Source organism: Xenopus laevis, chromosome 7L, assembly GCF_017654675.1.
Source record: "Xenopus laevis strain J_2021 chromosome 7L, Xenopus_laevis_v10.1, whole genome shotgun sequence".
In the NCBI taxonomy this organism is placed as follows: domain Eukaryota; kingdom Metazoa; phylum Chordata; class Amphibia; order Anura; family Pipidae; genus Xenopus; species Xenopus laevis.
In genome coordinates this window covers 108,773,559-108,794,451 of record NC_054383.1, presented here as the reverse complement: position 1 = coordinate 108,794,451, position 20,893 = coordinate 108,773,559, and the positions used below count along the sequence as shown (strand labels likewise).

General features: G+C 37.3%; 2 protein-coding genes across 2 annotated transcripts; both read left to right on the top strand.

Moving 5' to 3' along the window:
• Nucleotides 1–675: 675 nt before the first annotated feature.
• On the top strand, nucleotides 676–6,093 carry tlr12.L (toll-like receptor12 L homeolog). Its single transcript, XM_018226701.2, has 2 exons — nucleotides 676–1,575; nucleotides 3,007–6,093. The coding sequence occupies exon 2, from the start codon at nucleotides 3,048–3,050 to the stop codon at nucleotides 5,853–5,855; it is 2,808 nt and encodes a 935-aa protein (XP_018082190.1). The 5' UTR covers nucleotides 676–1,575; nucleotides 3,007–3,047; the 3' UTR covers nucleotides 5,856–6,093.
• A 4,042-nt stretch (nucleotides 6,094–10,135) lies between these two features.
• Nucleotides 10,136–13,144, top strand: LOC108697026 (toll-like receptor 12). Its single transcript, XM_018226700.2, has one exon. It carries the CDS (start codon nucleotides 10,136–10,138, stop codon nucleotides 12,944–12,946), a length of 2,811 nt encoding a protein of 936 aa, XP_018082189.1. The 3' UTR covers nucleotides 12,947–13,144.
• Nucleotides 13,145–20,893: the final 7,749 nt, after the last annotated feature.

Sequence of the window (20,893 nt, the reverse complement as noted above, 5' to 3'; positions counted from 1 at the left end):
AAAAATAAAAAAAAGTAAAATAAAAAAAAAATGAATATTAAAAAAAAAAATTAAAGTTGGTGCTGCTGAACTACTAGGAGCAGCAGATTAGCACACCAGTCCCACTCCCCAACACTGCTAGACTAATAGCACTGGGCTCTTATAGTAGTAGTAGTAGTAGTAGTAAAACAACAAAAAAATAAATAAAAGCAGTCCTTACAAGGACTACTGTTATTGCAGCAGTCAGCAGATGAGATCAGAAGCAGGACAGCTGCCCACAGCAGCTACATACAGAGCACTGCAGTAGAAGGTAGATTACTAGCCAGCAAAGCTACCTAAGCTTAAATGTCCCTCAAACCCCTGCAGACTTCTGTCCCTCCAATAACAGAGCAGTATCAAAACGATTACTAGCCAGCAAACTTTCAACTGTCCCTGAAATCACTAACAGGCAGCAGCTCTATCCCTACACTATCTCTTCAGCACACACAGGCAGAGTGAAAAAACGCTGCAGGGCTTCGGTTTTTATAGGGAAGGGGAGTGGTCCAGGGGAGAGCTTCCTGATTGGCTGCCATGTACCTGCTGGTCTGGGGTGAGAGGGCAAAAAAAAGCGCCAACAATGGCGAACCCAAAATGGCGAACGTCGCGCGACGTTCGCGATCTTCCGGCGAGCGCGAACACCCGATGTTCGCGCGAACAAGTTCGCCGGCGAACAGTTCGCGACATCTCTAATAGTAGCTTGTGTAACCATGTGTGCAAGATTAAACAAAGAATATGTTAATTCCAGGGCTTCCTTGCATCTGTACACCTTGCACTTTGCAACTTACTAAGAAAAGCAGATACAACTGACCATTGTGTGCAAGGAGCAATTATAGAGGAGCACAGACTGTTGCAAGTACCTTTGAGAATGGGACCTCAAAGCAAATAGTCTATAATACACAGTAGGAGTCTATAACAGAGGTGTCAAAATGCATTAACTCTTAACAACCAGATAGAGATGTAAGAAATATGTAAAGATATCCATAGTATAGGATATGAATGTTACAGTGGTTCCGAAAATTAGTTATTGTGTGGTCAGCAGAACTTTCAAAAGGTTATTTTTGTATGTGAACAGATACGTCTGCAAAATTCACTTCCCCTATAATTAATTATGGGATGATAAAAAATACAGAAGCAGTGGAGAAGCTTCTGGCACGACACAGAACAACACAATAAGTTCAGAACTACATTCCCTTATATTGGGCTATATACTTAAATCTGCTCTGTCTGAATAAGCAAAGATGAGGCTGTGAAATGAAATAATATGAAGAACAAGTTAATCGAAGGAACAATATGAAAACCTGGGCGCATCTTTCTTTGGGATTTGGCTGGGGGGGCTACAGGATATTATCGATGACATCCAGAGTTGAATTGGTACTGTGATTAAAAGTAGAACTTCCAGTGGACAGCAGAACAGCTTGAAAAGAATTGCTATGGATAGTGATACTCTGGCTAAAGTAGCTGTAAGAAATTACATTTTATGTTCACTTTTAGTTTAAGTAGGAAGACCAGCTAAGAGGAAGGCTGCAATCATTTCAGCCATTAAGCTCATCTTTCAAGGTAAGAAACCATTATGAGCAAATTGTAAATCTTAATCTTTGTATCGCTTAAACTGGCTAGGTTTTGTGTGTTAGGTGATATAGCATTTTCATTGTATCTGGGAGATATGATATAATATACAGTATAGGTGTCATATACTCTCATTAGAGAAACAGGAGTCATGGTTGAGAACCAAGTGTGCTACTCTGTGCTTTAACTACATTGTGCTACATCAATCCATACCATTTGCAAAGACATGATTGATCCTTTGGACAATTCCTTATTTGGTGATTTTTACTTTTTCCCAATTATAACTGCTATAAGAGGACTTTCTTCAACAGTTAACAGTTGTAGACTTGCCAGCCTAATATGAACCGATTTCGAATGTTTTTTTTGGCTACTTCGACTACGACTTTGACTTCAAATCGAACGATTCAAACTAAAAATAGTTAGACTATTCGACCATTAGATAGTCGAAGTGCTGTCTTTTTTAAAAAACTTTCGACCCCCTAGTTCGCCACCTAAAACCTAGCGAAGTCAATGTTAGCCTATGGGGAAGGTCCCCATAGGCTTTGCTAGATTTTTTTGGCCGAAGAAAAATCGTTCGATCGATGGATTAAAATCCTTCGAATCGAACGAATTGCGGTAAATCCTTTGACTTCGATATTTGAAGTCGAAGGATTTCAATTCGGCAGTCGAATATCGAGGGTTAATTAACCCTCGATATTCGACCTTAAGTAAATTTGCCGCTAGGAGTCGAAACGTTGAAATAAAATAGTTTTTTTGCTTATAAAAGACCTGTGAGTGTGATTCATGTGCTGTTTGGAGATATATATATATATATATATATATATATATATATATATATATATATATATAATATATATATATATATATATATATATATATATATATATATATATACATATACATATAAATTTATAGTCTTTGAATTATTTGCCTTCTTCTTCTGACTCTTTCCAAATGGGGATCTAAAAACAATGCTCCGTAAGGCTACACATTTATTATTATTGCTACTTTTTATTACTCACCTTTCTATTCAGGCCTCTCCTATTCATATTCCAGTCTCTTTTAAAGACCACCTTTAAAGGAACTTTTTAATCCTGTTACAAATGAAACTGGGTAAATAGATGGTTTAAATATAGTTAGCAAAAATATAATCTATAAAGGCTGGAGTGAACAAATGTCTGATAAAAGTCAGAACATTACTTCCTTTCTTTCATCACTTTAACTTGTTAACCTGCTTTTGAATCTGACCTGTGTAAAAAGTAAACAGTTATATTCCATGGGGCCCCCACATCAAGGGTAAGAACCAGCAATTTGATCACTGCCATAAAGAGATAGATCAGGAATTGTAAAAAAAAAATAGATCTGTTCAGTAACTTGCAATAGTTGGAATTTCAATGACTGTGTTTTATTTTATATTTGCAGTGTATTCTTCATGATATGATTTTAGGAAGATCAAGTGGACCATGGATTTGTGTCTCAAACGAGAGCATTGGAAGAACAGCCACCATTTAATAGTCTGCATTCTTTTTTTCCTGCCATCTGTTATTTTAGGGTGGACTGTAAAAAAATGCAGTGTTGCAGATAGATCTATGCGCCTTCATGATCGAATTTTTCCTAATAACTGTGCTTTGTATAAAAACGCAACTTCCCTGGCCTTGTGTGCTAATGTTACAAATATAACTGCTGACATATCAGATGTTCCCTCAACAATTGAAATCTTCTGTCTTTCTGGCAGCAACAAGTTCATTCAAGGTGGCACCTTTGCTAATTTTAAAAGAGTCATAAACTTGTTGATTAAGATGCCTTTGGTGAAAATTTACCCAGATGCCTTCAAAGGACTGGATAATCTGGAATCTCTCTCAATCTCATTTCTTGGTCGTTTAATGTGCAATAATCTCTCTTTACCCACGGATGTCTTTAGCAATTTAAACTCTTTGAAAAATCTCAACATAGAAGGATTTAAACTGGTCAAAAGCATGAGACTCCATCTGCCTTCTTTTACATTTCTCTATTCCCTTTCACTTCCTGCAAACTGCATCACTGACTTGTTTCATGTGTTTCATATCTTCCAAAACGTCGTCTCTATACATAACTTAGATGTGGGTTCTAACAAAATCGAGAGTGTCAATATTCAGCACAAACAAAATATAAGTCTGCCAAACATAACAATGCTTGTATTGGAGAAAAATCCCTTAGCTGTCATCCAGCGAAAAGCCTTAGCAAGATTTTGTATCCGTCTTTTGAATCTTGATTCTACAAAGTTACATTTGGAAGACATCTTGAACTCTGGAATAGAGAAATTAGAAAGTTTGAGCCTTATGTCTGCCTGTGGGAGTGCAATTAACAAAACACATATGTTGTGCTCAATAGCGGATAGATTTCAGCTCAAATCACTCATTGCACAAAATAACAAATTTTCAGAAATCCACACAAAAGATCTTTTAGGTTGCTCTTCTCTTCAATTCCTTAACTTAAACCATAATCATATACATATTGTAGACCCTGAGTTACTCTACATATTGCCAAAGTTAAAACAACTATATTTGTCTTATAGCCATCTTCCTATGAATCTATGCCCATTATCTTATCAAAATAATTTTACATCAAGTCTAGAAGTGCTGTATTTCAATGGCAACAATATCTCTGTATTAAAAAACAGACAATTCTTTTGCATGACTAAACTTACAGATTTAATTCTAGCTACAAATGGCATAGAACACATTGAAGAATCAGCGTTTTGGGGGCTGAATGATTTGCAAGTATTAGATCTAAGAAACAACAAACTTACCTCTTTGCAAATTAGCTCTTTATCAGGGCTTTCTAACTTAAGGGAACTCTATATACAAAACAATGATATGGAAGATAGCCAAAGATTCTCTTTAAAAAGGCAAACCAAACTCCGCCTTGTGAAAATTGGCTTTGTGTCTGTTGCTGTTAGTTTTGAATTGTTTTCAAGCATAGAGACATTAGACATCCAGACAACTGGTAAATATATAGCTGTGACTATGAATGACACTGCAGCTTCCTCTTTGAAATCACTGAGAGTGAATGCAAGTCTTGTTGAATTATCTATTAAGTGTGGCCATCCATTTTTTTCCACCTTAAGAGAACTAAAAGTAATCAACACTAATGAATTCATTTCATGCTCCCATCATGTTCCCCCACTGCAGCACTTTAACAATCTGGAGAATCTACAATATCGCTTTAACAAACCTTTGACTAGAAATGTAAATTTTTCAAATATTCCTCATTTGAGAAGTCTAGAAGTAGAAAACCTTGCAACAGCTCTTTACCCAAATGAACCTCCTAATGATCTCTTCCATAATCTTCATAAACTGGAGATTCTCAAACTTTTAAATTGTGGCTTTAAATACATCACTGTTGGGTTTCTCAAGGACATGAGATCCCTCAAAGTTCTTGTGCTGAAGAATGAAATGATTCTGGTAGTGGACCCAGGATTACAGAATATACTGAGTCCAGTTCAATTTGTCTATTTTTATGATGTGACATTTCAATGCGACTGTGAAAATTCTTGGTTTGTTACCTGGGCACTGAAAGACAAACACACGTTTGTATCAGGGATCTGTTCTTTATTTTGCCTTAAGCTTAATAAGAAGTATAACCTGGTGGATTTCGATGAAAGGAGCTGCAGACTGGAAATGGGGTTCATGTTATTTATATTCACATTTACTTCACTGGTTCTGTTTATTGTACTAACTTTGCTCTACAATATTTTTAATTCAGATATCATTCAACTTTTTTACGTGTTTCAAATTTGGCTAAAGAAGCTTAGGGGTAAAACAAACAACCCCACTGCATATGAATACGATGCCTTTGTTTCTTACTGCAGCAGGGATCAAGGCTGGGTTGTAAAGTACCTTGTCCCTAATTTAGAAGAAAAAGGTAGAAATACTATAAAACTGTGTTTGCACAACAGGGATTTTCTGGTTGGAAAAGATATTGTGGATAACATAATGGACAGTATCTACAAGAGTAGGAAAACCGTCTGCTTAATTAGTTATAATTACTTACAAAGTGACTGGTGCTCTTTAGAAATGAGGATGGCCACCTATAAGTTACTGGCCGAGAAAAACGATGATCTGATTTTAATTTTTTTGGAAAACATTTCTGGTTATCATTTGTCGGCATATCACAGATTAGCCAGGATCGTGAGAAAGAAAACGTACATAGACTGGCCTCAAGAAGAAACCGAGCAAGCTGAATTCTGGGAGAGGCTGAGAATGACAGTTCTGGAGACTATGGAAAACTAAGTGAACTGTATGGGGAACTGTTGTCTTAAATTATATGCCTAGATAACTGCTCTATGTCCTGCTGAGCCAGAATATTTTTATCAATGTTGCTCATGTTTTTTGCGCTAACAAAACATATTACATTCCCCCTTAATCAGATACTGACATTAATGCTGTTTTTTTACATTCATCATGATATTGTCTTTCCATGCTATTTAAAATTTTGCAATAAAAGTTTTTTCCCAGTGCTTTTACATTACCTATCTGATTATCCACGTTCTTTTATCAGGGGGTTGCCATATTTGTGCAGCCGTAGTCCATTAGCCTTAGAAACTCTAACTAACAAGCTGAGATGTGACAGTCAGATTGGCAAAACAGTCAGCTTTAGAAATTTCAAGTAACACTTACAAAAGCAGGCCTATCAGGAAAAAATGATAAACATGATCTATAGGTAATTTTGAATGTAAAACCAAGGAAAAAAAGAAAAAAATGTAGACTGCATTTCTTCATAAGATAAAAAAACACTATTTATTGTTACATTAAAAAACACAGGTGAAATGGCCACCTAATGTGTTTCAGGAACACCCCTTAATCATAGGCTAAACGACAATAGCTATAAAAACATTATAAGGAATACAACATACTATATTATGAAAATACACCATTGTATTAAAAGGATTTACAAAGTGAGTGACAGAGGGAAGAAAGGGGACATGTGAAAATTATTATACTTACTGTATATACAAAGTATATAAATTATATTATGTAGATAATAAGTCACACACTGGGAACAAATATCCCATAAAATTTTTTAAAAAGATAATATAGAAAAAGCTCCTGAAGTAAGAGGTACAAATTATACATTATGGGGGTTATTTTCTAAAAATCTAATTTATCTGGTCGAGCTTTTTGAGGCTAAAACTAAAATTTTTGTGAAAAAAGAAAAACCTGAATTTTTTGAGATTTATCAAACCCGATGCTGCAAAAAGTCTGAATCCAAAAATCCGTCATGTCAGACCAGTCGAGGTCATGTATAAGTCAATGACAGATGTCCCTATCCCAATTGGAAGATATTGTGGCCTGCACTGGGTTTAGTCCAATAATCCAGCAAATTTGGGGGTTTTCGGGCGATATCCTAAAAAAATTGAGCGATTCGTTAGAAAGTCACAAAAAAATGGACGATTAGGGTTTTTGCTAGATTTTATTGAGTCTTTCTGTGATCTGATTATTTTGGGTAATTTTAATGATAAATAAGTTCAAATCGTGGATGAGAGTTTGGTCGAGCTTTCTTTATTAAAATAATGAGATACATTGGATTTTAGTAAATAACCCCTACATCAAATAATATAAGAAATATCCCATCTGGTATTCAAACCTAAAGGCAGGGGCGTAACTACAGAGGAAGCAGACCCTGCGGCTGGAGTGGGGCCCAGGAGGTATAGGGGGCTTCATGAGTCCCTAATTAATGAGCCATTTTCAATTTCATATATTGGTAAAACAGGGCAACTTCTGGATATGTTGGGGGCCCTAAAATTAATGCTGTGGGTCAGAGTATCATCTAGTTACACCACTGCCTAAAGGAGGGTGTGTACTTAGCTCAAACATCCAGAAAGCTTCTTAAAAAATTACCTCCTCTTATTGGGGTCTCGATTTTCTCTGTTATTTGTACTTATAAATCCTTTTAACCTCTCAAATTACACCTTTTGAAATGTTTGTCTATAGGAGAATTAGAGCTGTCCTTACCAATAGAGTAAATGTGTTATCTTATTCTATTGTTTAGGGGATGTAAACTAATCCCTTGTTCCAAAAACGCATTAGGCTGCCATTCAACAGAAGCCAACTCTGTTTTTTAATGTAACAATAAGCAGTGGTTTTATTTTTTGTGGAAGTGTGCTCTACATTTCTGTCCTTTTTCCTTGGTTTGGAAGTTCTACACTAATGCAGGCGCACTGAATCCTCTGCAGTCTGTATAAAATATCCAGTAAAACGAGCAAGGGTGAGTCTGTACGTTATTACATCGCCCCCTTTTGTGCTTGATTTAATCATGTCTCTTAGTTATATACAGTATATGTATATGTATATTAGTTGCCAAAATAATAAAGGATTTTCAAGTGAGTGCACACCTTTTTTGAACTTTTTCCGTATGAAGAATAACCTTGGTTAAGCACCAGGAAGAATTTGGTACTGGATATATACAGTACTATGTTTATGACCATAATGCTGTTACTGTTTCTTTTTGATAAAAAAAAAGCTGTGTTACTTATTCATATTTAGTGCAGTTATTTCCTTCCTAGGGTCCATTGCTCCCAAGTGACCCAGTCCTGACAGTGCTAATGTTTGCCCTAAACAAAGAATTTCCTGTTTATTTTAAATGAAATAGACGGCTGGTAGGAAGGTAAAGTGACTGCCGCACTTCTAAACGAGAGAACTGCAGCAGTCAAAAAATGCCTAACATGCTTTTTATTTAAAAGTCCCTGCTTGGTTGCATATATAGGCTGTTATTCTGAAAAATTTGGGCAGCACACAAATGAGGTCTCATATAAAAAGCAAATGCATGATCTGTACCAGCAGCGTTCCTAGAGGGGGGCAGGCCCTGGTTCGTGATGCGCAGCCGGGCCCCGCCCCCTCCTTACGGCGCGCTGCCGGGTTGATTTCAGTAGCGTGCGGCACTGCCGGGGGGCCCTGAGGGGGTGCAGGCCCTGGCCCGCTCGCACCCCCTGCTCCCCCGGTAGTTCCGCCATTGATCTATACTGTTTTTTTTTGTGCCACAATGCATTGTAACGTGTGTAACAATGTGTACATGATTTACCAAAGCAGATGTTAATTTCAGGACTTCCTTGCATTTGTACACCTTGCACATTGCAACTTACTAAGCAAAACACACAACTGGAATTGAGTGCAAGGAGCAATTATAGATGAGGGCAGACTGATGCAAGTACCTTAGAAAATGGCACTTTAAAGCATACAGTCTATAATACACAGTAGGAGTCTATAACAGAGGTGTCAAATGCATTAACTCTTAACAACCAGATGTAAGAATTATGTAAAGATATCCTTAGTATAGGATACGAAAGTTACAGTGGTTCAGAAAAGTTATTCTGTGGTCAGCAGAGCTGTCAAAAGGTTACGTTTGTATGGGAACAGATACGTCTATATAATTCACATCACCTAAAATACATTATGGGATCATAGAAAATACAGAAGCACCCGGGAATCTTCTGGCACGACACAGAACAACACATTAAGTTCAGAACTACATTCACTTATATTGTGCTATATACTAAAGTCTGCTCTGTCTGAAAAGTGAACCTGAAGCTGTGAAATTAAATAATATCAAGAACAAGTCAATGGAATGGACAATATAATAAACCTAGCAAGGAAGCACACCTGGACACATCTTTTTTTGGGATTTGGCTGGGGGGGGGGCTACAGGATATTATTGATGACATCCAGAGATGAATTGGTATTGTAGTTCAATGTCGAAGAAGCTCTTCTAGTGGACAGCAGGACAGCTAGAAAAGAACTGCTCATCTTTCAAGGTAAGATTTTCAGCAAGTTATTCAAGTCTTAATCTTTGCATAGCTTACACTAGCTAGGTTTAGGTGTGTTGGGTGATACAGCATTTTCATTGTATCTGGGAGATATGATATGATATAATATACAGTAATGTCCAGGTGTCATATCATCTCATTACAGAAATAATAGTCATGGTTGATAGACAATCAAATGCACTATTTTATGCTATAACCTCATTGAGCTTCATCAGTCTTTCCATGGCAGAGACATGATTATTCCTTTGAACAGTTGCTAGTTTGTGGTTTTTTAATGGTTTCCAATTATAAGTGCTGTATGTGCTATATATATACATATAGGTGTATCCGTGAAAAAATTAAAATGGGCAAATAGATAGGCTGTGAAAAAAAAAAAAAAGTCAATATAGTTAGTTAGCCAAAAATATAATCTATAAAGGCTGGAGTGACTGGATGTCTAACATAAAAGTCAGAACACAAGTTCCTTCTTTTCATCTCACTAACCTAAGTCAGTGATTAAAGGGTGGGGGCACATGGGACATAACTGTTCAGTTACTTTGCTTTTGAATCTGAGTCTGACCTGCGAGCTCAGCAAACTAATTAAACAGTTATGTCTCATGTGCCCACCCCATCAAGGGTGAGTACAATTTGATCACTGCCACAATAAACTTGGAATTGTTGGCATTGTAATGATTGTGTTTTATTATACTTTAACAGTGCATTCTCCATGATATTATCTTATCTTTTGATTTTATGAGGATCGAGTGGACCATGGATTTGTGTCTGAAACAAGAACATTGGAAGAACAGCTACTATTTAATAGTCTGCATTCTTTTTTTCCTGCCATCTGTTATTTTAGGGTGGACTGTAAAAAAATGCAGTGTTGCAGATAGATCTGTGCAACTTCGTGATCCCGTTTTTAGCAATCGATGTGCTTTGAATAAAAACGCGACTTCCCTGGCCTTGTGTGCTAATGTTACAAATATAACTGCTGACATATCAGATGTTCCCTCAACAGTTGAAATCCTCTGTCTTTCTGGCAGCAACAAGTTCATTCAAGGTGGCACCTTTGCTAATTTTAAGAAGATCTTATACTTATTCATGAAGATGCCTTTGGTGAGAATTTACCCAGATGCCTTCAAAGGACTAGACAATCTTGAATCTCTCTCAATTTCATTTCTTGGTCATTCAATGTGCAATGATCTCTATTTACCCATGGATGCCTTTAGTAATTTACACTCTTTAAAACATCTCACCCTAGAAGGATTTAACCTGGTCAAAAGCATGAGAATCCGTCTGCCTTCTTTTACATTTCTCTATTCCCTTTCACTTCCTGCAAACTGCATCACTGACTTGTTTCATGTGTTTAAAATCTTCCAAAACCTTGTCTCTATACATAATTTAGATGTGGGATCTAACAACATAGAGAGTGTCAATCTTCAGCACAAACAAAATATAAGTCTGCCAAACATAACAGAGCTTGTATTGGAGAGAAATCCTTTAAATGTCATCCAGCGAAAAGCCTTAGCAAGATTTAATATATGTTTTTTGAATCTTGGTTATACAAAGTTAAATTTGGAAGACATATTGAACTCTGGAATGGAGAAGTTGGATAGTTTAAATCTTAAGTCTGCATGTTGGCATGAAACACACAAAACAGATATGTTGTGCTCCATAGTTGATAGATTTCAGCTAAAAACACTCAGTGCACCAGCCAACCGATTCTTTGGAATCTACACAAAAGACTTTTTAGGTTGCTCTTCTCTTGAATTTATTGATTTAAACCATAATCATATACATATTGTAGACCCTGACTTACTCTACATATTGCCAAATTTAAAACAACTGCAATTGTCTTATAACCGTCTTCCTATGAATCTATGCCCATTGTCCTATCAAGATAATTTTACATCAAGTCTAGAAGTGCTGTATTTCAATGGCAACAATATCCCTGTTTTAAAAAACAGACAATTCTTTTGCATGACTAAACTTACAGATTTAATGCTAGCTACAAATGGCATAGAACACATTGAAGAATCAGCGTTTTGGGGGCTGAATGATTTGCAATTATTAGATCTAAGAAACAACAAACTTACCTCTTTACAAATTAGCTCTTTATCAGGACTTTCTAACTTAAGGGAACTCTATATACAAAACAATAATATGGAAGATATCCAAAGATTCTCTTTAAAAAGGCAAACCAAACTCCGCCTTGTGAAAATTGGCTTTGTGTCTGTTGCTGTTAGTTTTGAATTGTTTTCAAGCATAGAGACATTAGACATCCAGACAACTGGTAAATATATAGCTGTGAATATGAATGACACTGCAGCTTCCTCTTTGAAATCACTGAGAGTGAATGCAAGTCGTGTTGAATTAGTTATTAAGTGTGGCCATCCATTTTTTTCCACCTTAAGAGAACTAAAAGTAATCAACACTAATGAATTCATTTCATGCTCCCGTCATGTTTCCCTGCTGCAGCATTTTAAAAATCTGGAGAATCTACAATATCACTTTACTGGCATACCTTTGACTAGAAATGTAAATTTTTCTAATCTTCCTCATTTGAGAAGTTTAGAAGTCAAAAACCTTGCGACAGCTCTTGACCCAAATGAACCTCCTAATGATCTTTTCCATAATCTACATAAACTGGAGATTCTCAAACTTTTCAATTGTGGCTTTAAATACATCACTGTTGGGTTTCTCAAGGACATGAGATCCCTCAAAGTTCTTGTGCTGAAGAATGAAATGATTCTGGCAGTGGACCCAGGATTACACAATATACTGAGTCCAGTTCAATTCATATATTTGTATGATGTGACATTTCAATGCGATTGTGAAAATTCTTGGTTTGTTACTTGGGCACTGAAAGAGAAACACACGTTTGTATCAGGGATCTGTTCTTTATTTTGCTTTAAGCTTAATAAGAAGTATAACCTGGTGGATTTCGATGAAAGGAGCTGCAGACTGGAGATTGGTTTTATGTTGTTTATAGTAACATTTACTTCACTGGTTCTGTTTATTGTACTAACTTTGCTCTACAATATTTTTAATTCAGATATCATCCAACTTTTTTACGTGTTTCAAATTTGGTTGAAGAAACTTCGGGGTAAAGCAGACAATTCCATTGCATATGAATACGATGCCTTTGTTTCTTACTGCAGCAGGGATCAAGGCTGGGTTGTAAAGTACCTTGTCCCTAATTTAGAAGAAAAACGTAGAAATACTATAAAACTGTGTTTGCACAATAGGGATTTTCTGGTTGGAAAAGATATTGTGGATAACATAATGGACAGTATCTACAAGAGTAGGAAGACAATCTGTTTAATTAGTTACAATTATTTACAGAGTGACTGGTGCTCTTTAGAAATGAGGATGGCCACCTATAAGTTACTGGCCGAGAAAAACGATGATCTGATTTTAATTTTTTTGGAAAACATTTCTGGTTATCATTTGTCGGCATATCACAGATTAGCCAGGATCGTGAGAAAGAAAACGTACATAGACTGGCCTCAAGAAGAAACCGAGCAAGCTGAATTCTGGGAGAGGCTGAGAATGACAGTTCTGGAGACTATGGAAAATTAAGTGAACTGTAGTCATAGCATCTGGATGGGCAAAGGTTTTACATCCATGGCTGATATAGCGTTTCTCTTTAATTTCACCCATATAACAACTCTATCCTAACCCATGTCCTGTTGAGCAAGAATATTACTATAGGCATGTAAATAATATACAGACAGACCTGTGTAGTGATAAAGATTGATGTTAACAATTTAGTGTTGTCTCCTAAATGCTTAATTGGGCAGTCAGTGAACCTGATATGGGTAACTGTTAAGTTAAAAAAAGTGCACACTCCCTTTTAAATTATACAGACATTTTGGTTATAATAGAAAACGTTTATCAAGATATATCGCCTTGATATTGGTTTTAGATTATTATAAGTGAAACATTAATTGTTCGCCATAATAATAAAAAAAATATTAAGTGAGTTGCACCTAGAAGTATTTGATAACATTTGTTATCACAATTTATTTACATAATATATATATGCTCCAATGTATTATTATTCTGCTGAAACTACTGTTCTTTCTCAATAAAGCTATGTTTCTGATTCATAGGTAGTGTAGTTATTTACATCATTGGGACGTTGTTCCTGACTGAGCCAGACCTGACAATCTGATGTCTCAATGACATCAAACAAGGTCACAGTCTCATTTATGAAACCAATGCATGATCATTTTTTGGCCACAATAAAAAAATGAAAGCAGTTGTTAATGCCAGGGCTTCCTTGCAACTTGATTACATATAAGTAAATACAGATTTGACTGCTCTAGACTCACCCAACCGCGCTATACCCCTGTGTTCAGCTCCTTGAAGCTCCGTGTGCATCTTGCTTTCACTTTTTCACCGTGTACTTTACAACTTGCAATTTAGCAAAAAAGACACCACCCTGTGTGCAAGGAGCAAGTATAGAAGAGATTGGGATTTTGCGAACTGGTCTTTGAAGCTATTAATCTTCAAAACACAGTAGAGGTCTATTTGCTAACAGAGGAGCCAAAATGCAGTAAACCTTAACAACCAGAGAGAACTGTGGTATTCAGAACTGTACAAAATATGCAAATATATCCATAGCAGCCAAGACCAAAAGTAACGTTGGATATGAAAGTTACAGTGGTTCAGAAAAGGTATTCCTTGGTCACCAGGGCTGTCAGAAAGTTACGTTCATATGGGAACAGATACTCACGTCTGCGAAAATTCACATAACCTATAATATATTATGGGGTCATGTAAAATACAGTTGGGGTGGGGAAGCATCTGGCACAATGTTCAGAACTAATCTTTGACCCACTTGAAATTCCAAACTTTGGTCATACTCCCCTTAGCTCATGAAATGAATATGTATGAAAATATTATGGTGTATCAGTTGTTCAGTCATGGTTTGAAGAATATCTAGAGCAGCAAATACTTATTCACCCTAAATCTCAACATAAACATTAAATTGGGCTTTTAGCCATATCTAGGACAACAAATGTCTATTTATCCCAGTTGTCAGTCTAACTAGCCTTCAGGCTGAGTCTCTTCCACTGCTCCTAGCCCCCCTCCCCGGGAGGATCAAACCCTCAATCTGGAAACCACTGCTATATTGTAACTGTAATAGGTATGTCATGTAACAGTGTGGAAGGTCATTTCAAAACAGGTATAGAAATCACAAAATCGACATTGAAATCTACTTTAAAAAGTCAGACACTTTATTCAAAGTGAATCAGGAACGCTGACCTCAAAAGCATGATGCTTGTTGGGTTTTTCAGGTAGTTATGGATCTCTGGACTGTGCAAGCTAGTGATGTGTGGTCCAGGTTTACCCAGGTCCGGCCGGCTCTTGCACAAAATCTTTGGGTTGCAGGTGGGTCTGGGTTGAGTTCTTCTCCTGCTCTCCCGCCCGCAACCTAGCACTGCCAGCCTCCCGCGCCTAAATTTATAGACTTGTCCCCCCCCCCTTTTGTGACGTTTGAGCAGGCGCAGATCTATAAACAGAGGGGGAACAGTTACAAACACTTAATCATCAGTGGGCTGGGTCAGATACTGGTTGGGAGGGGACGGTAGGTTGGGCACGGGTCGAGAATTTCTTGACCCACACTCCACTATAACAAACCCTTTTTCTATTTGACAAACAGGTCATAGTGAACGCGCTTGCTGAAGACCCTAAGTTTATTTCCCCAGTGCAGACCCAACAATGAGCCAGATTAATTTCATGGTTTATCATGTTAAAGCTCATGGACAAATACAGTTCATTTTTTTTTCCCGTAGACTTCAATAGAGTTTTCATGCGATAAACAGTGAGAAAACTTTCTCTGAATTTAATTGCATCTCATCCATGAGTTTTCACACAATCAACCTTTTTCTCACTGAACTGAATCTGGTCCAATGTGTTCAGATTTCAAGCAATTAAAAAACCAAAGAAACTTGTACAGAAAGCATTGGATAAAATAAATGTTTGGTCCTGATGAAAAGTATTTACTGACATTTCATTGCTGGGTGTGAGTAGCAGAAGCTCCTGTCAGTACCAAATCCCCTTCCTTAGGCCTTTGCCTAGATCCTATATCTGACCACTGAGTCAGTGATTACTAATCACCGTAGACTTATGATCTGATAATCCCCGTGAGCCTGCTAATGTATGTTGCCTTGTAAACAAACACTTGTTTTCTGTCCGTGGAGTGTTCAAATATATCCTGCCGCAGTCTCAGCTGTTGCCGAGGTTGAAAGCAAAGCAAGTGAGACCTGAAATACACTGCAGAGCAATATTACTTGGGCCAAGCTGACAGTGGGCGAGTCATTGTTCCATCTAATGAAGTAGAGAAGCCACACAGGTGCCGGCCTAGTTAACAATGCTGACAAATACAGTTTTAATCCAATGAGTAAAGGTATCATCTGTCTTTTTCTAATATTTCTCTAATATTCAAAGATAATTCTCGTTCTGTCAAGCTTATCATGAGCATTCATCCTCTTCTTATATATTTTATCCACGTAACTTAAGCACACAGGCCAAAATCACATTTTCAGTCACTTGCATCCACTTGGTGCCAGCCATTTCTGGGGTGCAATTGCTATTTAACTTAGTCATGGAGGCCTATTTATCAATAGTCTCATTTTAGTAGTTTTAGAGTTTTTTGAAACCAAGACTAAACTCTAAAAGCACAAAGTCATTATATTTTAAAAGATCCGAACTGATACAGCACGAAAGGGAAAAGTCACGGAAAATGCAAATCTTTCAACTTGTCGCACAATAACTACGACTTTTCCATATTGTCACACAAAAGCCAGAAAACCCAAAAACCTCTAAAACCACAAATCCAAGAAAGATCTTCCAATTGTAAAAGAGATCTCTGCCATTGACTTCTACATGATTTTGACAAGTTTTAGCAGGAGTATTTTCTGATTCGCAATTGTCGCAGTTTTGTTGCATATTAAATCCCAGAAAAGTCACAAAACTCACAACTATTTGCCTGACCAGCAAATCAATCGGCCCCTCAGTGAACTAGAATGCAGGCAGTCCAAAAAAGCTGATGTGTCCTCTTTTTTTTGTCAAGTTTTTATTATGCATTCATTTAATTGCATGTTTTCAGGCTTATTTACCAACCCTGTGGAATGCAGCAATATTTCCAAGGCTTTACGACCTACACATGCAACTCATTTGCACTTAACAGTTTTCCAGCTAATGCCAATTTTGGCACTGCATGCATTGGTTCACCAGAAGTGACAACATTCTCTCACACAATGAGACAGAGAACTCTGCTGCAACTTGGGCATAGATGCTATTTAACCAGATTTTGTAAAAAATGAGTAGGGTTGCCACCTGTCCATATATCACCCAGACAGCCCAGTTTTTGGTGAAAAGTTCCTGTCCGGATTTCCAAATTAGAAAATCTCTGATCACTGCGTTATCAGTTCCACCCCTGATGCCACCGCCCCGCCTCCCCACATCACCTGACCCAACATCACTGACCCGCCCTCCGACGTCACTGGCATGCCCACCTACTTCACAGCCCAGCCCCCTGCCCGTTTTCATCCCAAAAAAAGTGGCAACACTAATAAAGAGCAAGTAGGCTCTTGTCTGCTATGATGCTGAAATCATGCCAAAAATGTTCCTCTTTGGGCAAAGAATATAGTTATTTTGGCTATTTTGCTACTCAATAAGCCATTTCTGAATATAGTTTTGTGTGTTCTACGGGGACAAGTAGAATAAAGATGTAGGTCAAGAAGAGATACCGGCAAGAAGAAGACAATATTTTTAATCATGATGATTCTACTAAAAATCTAAATACAGTATGAATGAAATCAAACCATATAACTATTTTATTTGCTCTATGCTGTATGTAGGAGAATTTCTTTTAAAAATATTTTTATTTTTTTCTGTATTAATAAAACAGTAACTTGTACTTGATCCCAACTAAGATATAATTAATCCTTATTGGAAGCAAAACAGTCATATTGGGTTTATTTAATGTTTACATTATTTTTTATTAGACTTTCAGTAGATCCAAATTACAGAATGTTCCCTTATCCTTAAAACCCCAGGTCCAGAACATTCAGGATATCAGGTCCCATACCTGTATATGGTTAAAGCAAAGTGGACAGGTATCAGTCTATGGGGCAAATTCACTATGCGCCGAAGCCGAAGACAGACGCTGGCGTAACTTCGCTAGTGTAACTTCGCACCCTTACGGCTGGCGAATTTGCACAACGGACGTAACTACGCAAATTCACTAACGCGCGCATTGTTCTGAACGCTACCTTTTACGCCAGACTTCCTTCGCCACCTCAGACCAGGTGAAGCGCAATAGAGTAGATAGGGATTGCTTCAAAAAAAGTTAAAATTATTTCTAAGTCCCAAAAAACGCTGGCGTTTTTTTCTATATTATGGGTGATAGGCTGAAAAAGATCGAATTTTTTTTGGGGCTCCCCTCCTTCCCCCCTACATTTCCTAACTTATGGCAACTTAACTATACAGTGGGCACATATGTAGGGCAAAATAAAAATTTTATTTGATGTTTTGAAGCTTTCCCAGGCATTTGTAGTGATTCTACGTATTCCTCCATTGAAATTTAAATTTGGCGCCGTATGCAAATTAACCATCGCTAGCGTAACTTCGCTTCGCTTAGCGAATCAACGCTAGCGCAACTTCGCAACTTCGCAACCTTACGCTACCCCTGAGCGCAACTTCGGATTTTAATGAATTTGCGGAGCGCTGGCGAAACTACGCCTGGCGCAACTACGAATCTTAGAGAATTTGCCCCATTTATGTTTTCACTTTTCACTCATTGAGCTAACAATTTTTGAACAATTTTTACTCACTATATGCATCTTTTATTGAAATAAGTAAACGTTCCATGGCTCCATGAAAGAAAATGACATCAGTAACTAACACGCTATAAGCAGACATAAAGCAATGACTGAAGCTGGCAACCTTAATAATGAGCAAGTAGGCTCTTGTCTGCTATGGTGCTGAAATCATCTAAATATGATTGAAATCAAACCATATAACTATTTTAGTTGCTGTATGTTGTGTGTAGGAGCAATGGTTATAACTCCAGGAAACATGGCACTGTGAAAGCACATACAGGTCCCGCTATACAGAAACCCATTATCCAGAAAGCTTTGAATCACAGGAAGGCCTTCTCCCATAAACTCCATTTTAATCAAATAACTAACATTTTTAAAAATATTTTTATTTTTTTCTGTAATAATAAAACATTGCCTTGTTCTTCATCCCAACTGAGATATAATTAATCCTTATTGCAGCCAAAACAGCCCTATTGGGTTTATTTAATGTTTAAATTATTTTTTAGTAGACTTACCGTAAGGCGATCCAAATTACATAATTTTCCCTTATCCTTAAAACCCCAGGTCCAGAGCTTTTCAGGTCCCATACTTGTATATGGTTAAAGCAAAGTGGACAGGTATCTGCCTATATGTTCCCACTTATTGAGCTGTTGTTGAACAATTTTTACTCACTATAGGAATCTGTTATTGAAATAAGTAAACGTCCAATTGTAGCTTCCATGGCTCCATGAAAGTAAATTACCTAAGTAACTAACCAGCTATAAGCAGACATAAAGCAATGACTGACGCACTACTTGCAAAATATGATTAAGGCAAAACCTACAGCCAAGATCACAACCCCCTCAGTACCATTTAGAGGTCAACAGCAAAATATAGAAGATGACAGATTGAATGCAGTGTGTAGGAAAATAGTAAAGGGAGTGAATGTGGTACAGAATATATTGACTGAGGAGTGTGTGGGTAACACTAGATGAAGAAACACTGGTTCTTTCCTTCCCATTTTGTCATACTCACTGATTCATCACCTATTTGCTCATCGTCAAAAGCTGCATATATTCTATATAATTTTCGTTCCATATACTTTTCATAATATGGAAATTCAGTTACAGAACTGTGAGAGAATATCTCCTAGGGATGGTGAGCTTGTAATGAAGACCGTGGAGGTAATTAAGGACAACCCTTGACTGAGTAGCACAAGATGTAGCAGTGTTATATAATACTACGGAGAAGCTGGTCAGTGAACCAGGCTGTGTGGTCAATAGAAAAAAGCAAAAAGTTAAACTGGAATGATTTCTCTTTAGCCTCAAAGATATTTTAAGATGGAAGTAACAACACAATTCAGAAAGCTCTGGTTCTGTTGCATAAAAAGCTTGTTGGTGCTACAGGTTATCCTTGAATTTAAATGTCTAATTACCTCTAAGGGGCCAATTTAAAACATGTTTGTTTCTCCGATTCAGGGTTTTTAGTGCAAACTGCCATATTTTTTATCATAGTCATACTTTATCATTTTTATCATTGTTTAGTAATTTATTAAGGGCCCAAGCAACAAAATCCACAAATACAAAAGTACACCAAATAATAGCTGTCGGGTCATGTGAAAGCTGTCATTCTTTCCTTGCAAAAATCTGTCTTTCGTTTCGTGGTTTTTTGAAGATTAGTTTGTTCGTTCGTTGTTCTTACAAAAATTTGAGGTTTAGGGAATTTTTTTCGGATCACTCAGTGATCAGGGATCTTTTAATAACTTTCGTGGCATTCATGGGTTTAGAAAAAATAAGTTTAATTATGGTTTCAAAAGGCTCAAATTCCACTAAAACTTGACTTTTAATAAATGGGCCTTCTAGTGTTCTTATACAGCACAATGCACATAGACCACAGGCAGGAGATTTTGTGCTGAGAAAAAATGTCATGTACCATAGGCATTTTTGAAACACACAGTACTAATTTTACTGATACTGATTCTACAGAGACTCTTTTAGCTTAGAGCTTTTTTTACTCTTTAAAGGAGAACTAAATCCCTCCAACAAGAAAAGCCCCTCCCTGCTTCTCCCCCACATAGTTCATTACTCCTGAAAGTGTCCCAAATAGTGATGGGCGAATTTCTCCCTTTTCGGCTCACCAAAAAATTCGAAACGCGAAAAATTAGCGGAAAAATCGTGAAATTGGAAAGTTCATGAAAAAATCGTGAAATGCTGACATTTTCACGAAAAATCTTGAAAATCGCCCATTTTACACGTAAAAATTGCGAAAATCAGACATTTTCAGGAAAAAATCAGGAAAAAATGTAAATTGATGTCAGCGAATTTTCACAGGAGATTCACCGAAAATTCACAGCAAATTTGTGCCAGGCGAATTTATTCACCCATCACAGAGCACATGAGCACCATCTTCCGGATCTTCGGTCTTCATCTGTAAGGGAGCACCAGATTGGCTGATGCGCAGTTGAAGCATGAGCCAAAACTGCTGTGAAAAGACCTGAAGTAGATCGAAGATGGGGAAGATGGCGCCCATGAGCTCCGCTGCGCTTACTCTGCACCGATATGTAAGCAATGTATTCGGACACTTTCAGGGGTAATGAACTATGTGGGAGAGGGGGGAGCAGGGTGGGGGGACTATCTAGGGTAGTAGGTAGGGGCCTTTCTTATTGGGTGGGGGTGTAGTTCTCCTTTAAGAAGCTTCCAGGAATCCTTTCAGT